Here is a 10,000-nt window from a genome sequence, read left to right on the forward strand (position 1 = left end):
AAAGTCACAAACTGAGAACTGTTGAATATTAATTTAGTTATATGCAAGTTAGTTATATAGCTATAACCTATTGTAGTTTGGGCAGGCTATCATGATAGTTGGTGTTTCTTGTGCAAATTCTTGTGCAAATTCTTGTGCAAATTAATTTGAAAATGTATCTTCTTACTTCTTCCTGGAATGTGTTTTGTCTTTATATATATATGCTTGATTTATAGTTTTTAGAGTGCATATATCTTTTTCTTTAATTGCTGTACACTATTATTGTCAATTTAAGCTTTTGGTACTGGCATAATTGACAGTAATGATGTTCTTGATAATTATTTCAATTAATATTCTTTAATTGATATAACTATGTCATTTTTCTCTGCAAGTCTCAAGGATATGATCAGATTTCATAGATAAAAGAAAGAGATTTGCTTTTTTTAAAAAATATTTTCTGGGTTTAATAATCTGGAATGAGTAATGATACTAGTATGAATTACAGTATTTCCATATTTTTATTACTGAAATCAGTACCACAGTAAATTAAATGTGATGTAAAAAAATTGCATTTATTTTCTATATGAAAAGGCCTATTTATACCTTTAACCCTTCTGTGATGGGCAAGTTCCACATGGGTTACTTGTTGATATGGCAAGCTATTTATTCCTTTGGTTGTGTAACTATGTTTAACTAAATGCTAATTAAAATCACAGTGCTATTATACAAAACATAGATTGCTACATCATACCACAAGTCTAGAAAATAATAGAAAATACATGGATCTTAAGATGCCCACCAAAGGTTACTGCACGTCTTAAGATCTGGTCCATCATGTAAGGGTTAACTTTTGGGTTATTCCATTTGAAATCAGTAACTAAATTAAGTGATCTATATCAGTCAAATATCTCCAGAAATTGGTGTGTCAGTAGATACTATAATTTTATAATAGTCTGGAAAAATGAAATAAAAAAATATTCATAGATTAGTTTTTTTTATAAGGTTGGGAAATTTTAACTAAAACCAAAAGTTTTGAACCTCTTTGGTTGTTCTTCTTGTAAATAATATTTATAGTAAAACCTTGAAAATATCAGACATGTTTATGATGTTGATTTTTTTTTGTATGACTTTAAACTACAATTGCCTCAAATAGAGTATTTCTATGATGAATGTAAAGGGCAGTATAAAAATCAGAAAATTTTCTTAACCTATGCTTGCACAAGAGCAATTTTGGCTTGGAGGTAAAAGGGCATATTTTTGCCAAGAGTCATGGGAAACAACCCTATGATGGAATTGATGGAACAGTGATCTTTTATATTTATATATATATGTATGTATGTATGTATGTATGTATGTATGTATGTATGTATGTATGTATGTATGTATGTATGTATGTATGTATGTATGTATGTATGTATGTATGTATGTATGTATGGTGCTAAATTGGTTGGTTCTAACACAAGAGGTTTCAGGTCAAATTTTGGACCATAGAAACATGCTCAAGTTTTGTCAGCCAAATAATAGTAAAATCAAATTTCTATTTCTTGACAAAATTGAATGAGCAAAATTGAATTGAGCAAATAATTTGAAAACACTTACTCATTGCCTGGCACAAGACTTCTTTACATGCATGAGCCATTGTCAAAAAGCAGCACTGGAGCAAAGAGATGTAGCACATCCTGCACAAATTTAATTAATGTGCCAATGACAATAAACTGAATAAAGTTGATATTTACATAATTTCTCGTTAATGTGTTAAAATGTCTTCTTGGGTGTGACAGTACATGCTGAATAAAGTTAATATTAACATTATTTCTGAGTGTGACAAAAATTGCAGTGATACCTTGTAAGAATCAACCATTATTTTGAAGCATAAAGAAAATACAATAGAAAATTTGGTTTCATCTCTGAATTGAAAAAAATGTAGTCACCATTTCCAAAAGATTCCAAGAAATTTAATGATATTCAAACTCCCTTTTTTTTTAAAAAGAAGAATCCTAGACCAACTGGAAACTTCAGTCATGTCAATAGATAAATAAATAAATAAAAATGGCATGATCTTATTTGGGCTGATTTGGAGTGGACACTGGTCAGTTGCTGAACATGAGTGTGTACCTTGCTTGAGCTTATATAGCTTTTATATGATTTAATTCTTAAGCTCTGCATGGTGCATGATATTTTCATGGTTTTACGATAAATGTTACTTCTTAAAAGCATCCTAACAAGTTCAATAGTTTTTGTTTATTTGTTCCAAAAACTTGGGGGTTTTAGTCAAAATTTACCAGGTTTGTAAGACCAAATCAATGAATATATTTTATTTTTTCTGCATAGTTTGTACTAGAAAACATTTTGCGGAGAAATCAGACAAATGTGATTATTTGAAGCTGCTAATTTCAGATGGAATCATCCTCTTTATCTTGTATTTTGACGGTTGAATTTTTTTTATGTACATCAAAAAGTATTCAGCATTCTATGGTAGAAATAATTTGTGTTTTGATGAATGTTGCAAAACTTTGAAATTATCTGGACATATTTGAATTCAGTAGCTAAATCTCATATGGCAAACCAACTTATTTAAAGAGTATGTTCGAACTTCAAAAGAAAATCCAAATCCTCGCAATTCTAATTGAAATCCCCAACACTCCTTCAACGTGTAGGAAAAGGTTTGGGGTGTAGCTTATAAGATCAGTGAGGAGAAGCAAGAGGAGGTGATGGCCCATCTTGACCACCGGGAGAAGGACGGGTATCAGCGCACGCCAGTCACTTTCTTCCCCCAGGAGACTTCACTGAAACCTTGGGAACTCATTATATATTTAGGTAATTATTTTATTTTTATTTTAAAAGTCTGGAGTTTTTATATTCTTTAATATTTCGTGAAGGATTGTAGCATGTAATGTTTTTGTAGTTTTTATAAATTTCTTTGGGACATTTTTTTAGCTCAGTAATTTAATATCATAGATTCATGTTCAAATGATCAACAAGCTGGTGGGTAATCGTTGCTAAGTCTTTCAAAGATATTTTAGATGTATTGTGGCAACCTTAATATTTTAGTTAGATATAGAGAAAAGCTGATATATATACTCAGTCTAGAAATGGTGCAGTGACAACCATAATTCTCAGATATATTACAAACTATATACTTATTTACACATATCCATAGATTTAATGTGCTTAGGCATAAGGGAATAACTTCTTAAAGATACAAATGAGTGATTTATGCTTAACTATGATTTTTTTTTTTTTTTTTTTTTACAGGTTCAGAAACAAACCCCTTTTATACAGGTCCAACGAAAGAAGACGACATTGCCCAGATCATAGCTTCAGCTGTTGGACCGAGCGGTTCAAATAAAGAGTACCTATTCCAGTTAGCTCAGACTATGAGGTCGTTGAACATAAATGACAATCACTTATACAGCATAGAAAGTAAAGTGAAAAGTCTCTCAGGAGATAGTAATCAAAGGACGTCAAATTGATCTGAAAAGGGTGTAGAATGAGAAGCTTTTAACTTAGTAGAAAGAGAGATTACAGTACTACTGGAACTCATTAAATGCTTTTCTGAAATTGTGAATTCAGTAACACGCATTTGCAGCTCATTTGCAACCAACAGGTTGTAGGATGTAAAGGAAAAAAAGACACGCATTCAACCCACTGCTTTCAATTTTATTTAATTGAGTTATGCAGTGCTTCTATTCAGATGGAAATTAATAAGAGTGTCATCATTACTCTGGGCATGTATTAGAAATTGTTACATTATTAGTTTATTTATCATTATATACGCATGTTTCATATTTCAAGTAACAACATATAATGTGGAGAACTGAAAAAAAAAAGGTGCAAAGTTGAAAGATTGATATTGGTTTTAGGTATTTCTCCTATTTTTTGAATTGATGTTGCCTCACACACTAACTCAATTTGAACTTGTAACGTGGTCAGCTCAAATGCATTTCATAGATGCTCTCATTTTATTTCTTTATATTTAATCTCAGTTATTTTGAGATTGAGATTGTTATAAAAAGCAAAAGGACTTTTTTTTTTTACAAAAGAAATCCAAAAGATTGAGTAATTAGTTATCCTTTTAATGAATATGCAAAAAAGTTTTTACAAAGAATTCATTCCTTTGTATAAGGAATGTGAATGTGAAGAAGATCAGATGTTCATGGAACAAAAATTTTGCTATCAGGGTAAACTTTCATGAAAGTATTGTGATCTTGACTTTTACAAATACTTATTTTAAGGTGGAATTGATTTAACTTCAATTTGTATTTTTTGAAAGCCCTTTTGAGGTAAATTCAAAAGTCTATTTATGTAGCTATTACTGCACTGCAAATACCAGACTGGAAGGTATGGTACTTTTTATCAAGATTTGAGGCATAACAAACCCAGGGGGAGGTGTGCATCAATCATTAAATCCCATAAATTCATCTAGCCAGCAAGACCTAATAATTGAGTGCAACTCCTGGTAGAAGACCAAGATCTAAATTCCATAAAATGTTGGTAATTGAACAATAAATTCAGAGTAATCTACAATTTTTTTTCTCTCTGCTAATGACTCAGCTCTTGATGCAGTAGATAATTCTTAATAATGAATCTACCATTCCCACAAGTGGCAGGTACATTAGTAGCGGAAGGAGATTGACATCTTATGTACCATAAACATACTTTCTAGTCTGGAGCAAATAAAGAAGTAATATTCACCCCAAAGGATTTTTATTGCCATCATATTTGTCACATGAATATGAAATTGTGTAACTATTTTTCACCTTTATGAAGGACAAAAGATTTGAAACATAGAAAGAAGAAAAAAAAAGAAGGAAAAAAAGAAGGAAAAAAGAGGAAAAGAAGAAAAAAAAAAATAGTAAGAGACAATTTCTCTTCTATATGGCAAAGAGCTTTTCTTACAAGTTGATGTCTTTAAGTTTTCCTTCAATCCAGCACAGATGGCTACTGCATCTTTTTACATAGAGGGGACTAAAATTTTTAACACACTTGTGGATTTGGAGTATTTCTTTATAGAGAAGGGGGTAGGGGAGAAATTAATAACGAAGGAAGAATAAGAGAAATTGAGACGAAGAGAGAGAGAATGAGTAAGAAACACATTGAGAAAGAAAAAGAAAGAAAAAAACAAAAAAATAGAAAAAGATATAAAGAAAAGTAGATAGCAAAAGGAAAATGGGGAAAGAAAGTAAAAGTGAAAGCAAGAAAAAGAGAAGAAAAAGAGAAAATACAAGAAAAAGGGAAAAAAGGAAAAAAAGAAAAAGAAATAAAGAAAATTTGAGAAATAGAAAGGAAGAGAAAATGAAAAAAAGAAAGAAAGATAGAGATAAAGACATTGGAAGAGGAAGAGAGATTGGGAATCTGAGAGACAATGGGTGAAAGAGAGAGAATGGAAGAGAGAGAAATAGAGAATAGTAGGGAGAAAAAGAGAATGGGAGAGAATGATAGACATAGAATGGGAGAGAGAGAGAGAGAGAAGACAGAGAGAGAGAGGGAAGGAAGGAGGAGAGGGGCAAAAAGGGCAAGAGAAAGAGAGAGTGTAAAAGTGAGTCTATGTATAACATCAGGAAGATACAAAAGGATATTGGAAATAAAACAACCATCATCTGCCAAAGAAGAAAATTCATATTATAACTAGCACACATATCAAGGTTTGGCAAGTTTACATTTCTTCATGGGATTGCACAGGACATGCAGGAAAACTTATAAAATAACCAAGGATTACATTCATAGAGAGACAAGAAAAAAATCTTTTTTTTTTGGTGAGAAAGAAAGACAAAAATATGCAGATTTCTGTAGCTGCTGACTAGAGTATTAACTTTAGATACATGATGTATTTCTACATCTCATGAAGTTACATAGTACCTACAATGTATGGAACAAAAACTGAATACTGTATCATTCCCTGAAATGGGGAGAAAAAAAAGTTATACAAGTCATTTGCAAGAGCAATACAATAATACATTAAATGACTCTTCAGTTGAGAATCTTGTTTTCTTTCAAATATATATCTATAAAGAGTATACAACCTCTATTATTGGATGCTTCATATGAATACATTTCATGTTATTTACCTGGTTTTGGAGACCAGTCAAAATCTTAACACTATGAGTACATCACTTGTTATTTCGATTACAAACATACCAAGGGTACAAGCTGCATATATATATATATATATATATATATATATATATATATATATATATATATATATATATATATATATATATATATATATATATATACACATCATATTTATGTATACACTAGTTGGTAATTAATTCATATTTATATTGAAGCAGTAACTGCTTTGGACATATTCACTTGCTATGAAATCTTTCATACTTCTTCATCAAAGCAAATGAATCTCTACCATATACCTGAGATATATATATGAAAAAAATGGTAGTTATGCTTTTGCATTTACTCCTGACTTGGAAACAAAAAGACTAAAAAAGAAACTAAAGAGAGAGAGACAAAAAACAACATTTCACATAACATTACTATTAGGGATACACAAGAGAGCATTAAGTGCTTATAACATAAACAGGTATTTCTCTATATACATACTAGAGAGAGAGCGAGAAGGAAAAAAAAAACAGAGATTCTATCCTTAGATACAACACACAACCATACCGGAGGAACTGAAAAAACATGCCAACTCAGAGAAAAATCTCTCACAGGCCGATAACACAATATAATACTAAAGCTCCCGTGGATCCATCTCAAACCCTACACTGGCCTGTGATACCGTATGACTACACACTTGCAGCACCATATAACTCCATACTTCACATTTGCTTTAGTGATCCCTTCATCGGCGTAAAATGTCAAGAAAATGAGACTCTCTAGGATTTAGATCACACTATAAGACATCTTGAGGGATCAAGTTGTGTCATTCATCCCAATAATATCTACTTTTTAAGGATATATAAATTGCTTTCCTTACTATATCTTGCATTTGGCTGTGAATATATGAGCCAGTCTCATCTCCTAGAAAAATACTTCTGAAAATGAACTGTAAATATGAGTATCACGATGCTAATGAATAAAATAGCTGTAACCATCAACATAACCACTACTAAACTGAATGCTGGCAATATGATGGAGAGGGAGAGTGGAGAAAGGTAGAGATGGAGAGAGGGAGAGAGGGAGAGTTGGAGAATGAGGGGAGAGGGGAGGGGGAGAGTGAGAGAGTGATAGAGAGAAATTGAGATAGATAGAGATAGATAGATAGATAGATAGATAGAGATAGATAGATATAGATAGAGAGAGAGAAAGAAAGAGAAAGAAAGAGAGAGAAAGAAAGAGAAAGAGAGAGAGGGAGAAAGAAATGAGAGACGGAGATAGGGAGAGAGTCCGAGAAAGAAATGAGAGACAGAGATAGGAAGAGAGTCAGAGAAAGAAATAGAGAGAATGAATCACAACAATTCTGAACATCTTACTGAAAGTTTCCTCTTACAGAAAAATAATTTCAGTATTTTTTTTCATCAATGAATAATATAATCTGAAAATACAAATTCAATGTAATTCATTCAAAAAACAGTCAGCGATTGTATCTTCCTTAAAAAAAAGAAAGAAAAAAAGTCACCATTAACTAGTAACATTTAAGAGAAGAGGTTCTTGGTCCATTGACATTCATAGAAGATGTACTTGTACAATCTTCGGAAAAACAAACAAAAAAACAACCTATATAAAAGGGTTACAGATGTGTCTACATAGATGCATATATGGACACAAAAACCTAAATACACATATATGTATGTATGTGTTTGTGCAAGTGGATATGTAAAATGTATGTCCATGTATACTGGGTGGCTGACAGTGGAATCTCCAGGCATAAAAGGAGACCACGCATATATGTACATTTAAATGTGTGTGCAGACTATGTATATATGTATATAAATAAGCCTGTATATATATGTGTAATATATTTATATATTTGTACAAGCTTGCAAGTAAACACAAACACAGAAATATACCTATGAGTTTTAGATGTCCATATTCTATACACACTTATTTCATAGTTACCCTTTTTGAAATCCCTTTATAATCAAGACGACTTGATCAAACATCAGCAACATATATAATACATTGCTTTAACCTGCATTTAATTTCCAAACTGGACTTATACACAAATACACAACCATCTAATCTATCAGGTTCTTCATCAAAATGCTCCCAGAAAGACTGTCTTGAGAGTTATCATACACAAAAGATATACTAATTCAGTTTCCATACAGCAAGTCATCCAAGTTCTTAAAACTATGTTCTTGATGCACGCAGCTTAATACCTCAGAGCACCTTCAACTGTATCATTCTCATTAAACTTCTAAATCATCTGGAATCAATCTAGACATGCAAAGCATTTATTTGGTACTTTTATTCCCGCTTACTGCAAATCCACTCTTTTAAAAATAGAGATAAGCAGTAACTTCTACTTAGCCACCATTATGGGAACATACATCACAGTCATTTTATCTATTTCTACACATCAGCATGACCAACATTACACCTTTTGAAAGTCTTATTATTAAATATTTATGTCTGTTTATGTATGTATGTATATATGTGTAAGTATATATGTATATGTGTATGATAAGGATAATGATAATGATAATGTGTATATGTATGTATATGTAAATGCATGTGTATGTATATGTATATTTATGTATGTATATGTATATGTGTGTATATGTATATGTATATGTATATGTATATATATATATATATATATATATATATATATATATATATATATATATATATATATATATATATGTATGTATGTATATATATGTATATACATAAATATAAACACAGACATAGACATAGACATAGACATAGACACAGACTCACACATATAATATATATATATATATATATATATATATATATATATATATATATATATATATATATATATATATATATATATATATATATATATATATATATACACACACACACACACACATTTCTGGCAGTCATCAATGCATAATCCATTACTTCATGCAGCTGCTTCCCTGATGATATTCTTATCCACATACATTTGAATTACTGGTCTGTATTCTGAGCCTTCTCATGTAACATGTGTGTCAAAACTGCTTTGGTAGTTTTGCTGAATTATAATCTCATGCATATCTAAATGCCATGATCTCAACTGCATGATTATACAGCTTTCTTGCAATGTTATTCTTTGTTAGGGAAAGCTGTATCAATGAAAAATTATTCAAATTGAGCAAAATGTCATGGTCTATTGCAATTACAATGGTCTATCACAAAATTACCATAGTGATTTATTGGCATATCATCATCAACACAAAAGACATCTTTTATCGTCCTCTTGGAAAATTCAACATTCATCATAACAATCTAAAGTGTCTTGGTACTCATTACTAATACATGGATTTTTTTTTCTATGCTCCATCAATGCCATTCTGTTCCCTCTACTTAAAACCCCAAAACAATCTCCATTTTATCCCTCTGATATTCTTAAAACTTGCCGATGTTCGTCCCGACGAAAGAGAACGGAAGAAAAAATAAAGTAAATATTTAACGAAGCAGTCTCTATATTGCTAAGAGGCTTGGATTCATTCGATATATGGCACGTTCTCTACATAAAATAAGTTTGATTTATACTACTTTTCTATAGTTTTATACAAAGGGTGATTATTTATTCTGAGTGCTGGATATCTGGTTTACATATGTCCATGACCTCTCAACTTTACGACTTCTTTCTCAGTCTGTTATCACAATTACACCAAAGGCATGGACATAAATGTGACATGTTTACAAGGAACCTATTTCTCCCCAACCTAATATACTACTGGGAACATGAAATAAATAAATGCTTGTTTAAGAAATAACTTTTTAAACTGGCAATTGAATCATCAGTCGGGATTGGGGTAAATATTAACTATATCATACAACCATTTTTTGTCTTGGCTTTTCTATTCGTTTCTCTTATCGTATCTAAGTGTAAAAGATGATTTCTGGGATCTGTCCATCTTCGACGGATGTGCCA

At 31.1% G+C, this 10,000-nt stretch overlaps 2 protein-coding genes across 7 annotated transcripts in view; one reads left to right on the forward strand and one right to left on the reverse strand.

Annotated features, from left to right (window-relative positions):
* The window catches only part of LOC122247856 (putative glutathione-specific gamma-glutamylcyclotransferase 2), an 11,420-nt gene extending 6,746 nt beyond the window's left edge, over nucleotides 1-4,674 (forward strand). The window contains exons 4-5 of one of the 3 annotated variants that reach the window (XM_043007510.2): nucleotides 1-47; nucleotides 2,637-2,766. The exon at nucleotides 1-47 is cut by the window's left edge and continues 372 nt beyond it. In XM_043007510.2, the coding sequence (XP_042863444.2) occupies nucleotides 1-15 (15 nt within the window). In that variant the 3' untranslated portion in view covers nucleotides 16-47; nucleotides 2,637-2,766. Of the gene's footprint in view, nucleotides 784-2,636; nucleotides 2,797-3,234 lie in introns of those variants that run through there. The other 2 variants (XM_043007511.2, XM_043007509.2) reach the window with 2 other exon arrangements.
* Nucleotides 4,675-5,577: 903 nt separating this feature from the next.
* Nucleotides 5,578-10,000, reverse strand: part of LOC122247857 (BTB/POZ domain-containing protein 1-like) — a 20,849-nt gene continuing 16,426 nt past the window's right edge. For all 4 annotated transcript variants that reach the window (XM_086536079.1, XM_086536066.1, XM_086536077.1 and 1 more), the window contains one exon: nucleotides 5,578-10,000. This exon is cut by the window's right edge and continues 107 nt beyond it. In XM_086536079.1, the coding sequence (XP_086392205.1) occupies nucleotides 9,949-10,000 (52 nt within the window). In that variant the 3' untranslated portion in view covers nucleotides 5,578-9,948.

This window comes from Penaeus japonicus, unplaced genomic scaffold, assembly GCF_977035675.1.
Source record: "Penaeus japonicus unplaced genomic scaffold, GWHDUDI00000001_assembly GWHDUDI00000001, whole genome shotgun sequence".
Taxonomy (NCBI): Eukaryota; Metazoa; Arthropoda; class Malacostraca; order Decapoda; family Penaeidae; genus Penaeus; species Penaeus japonicus.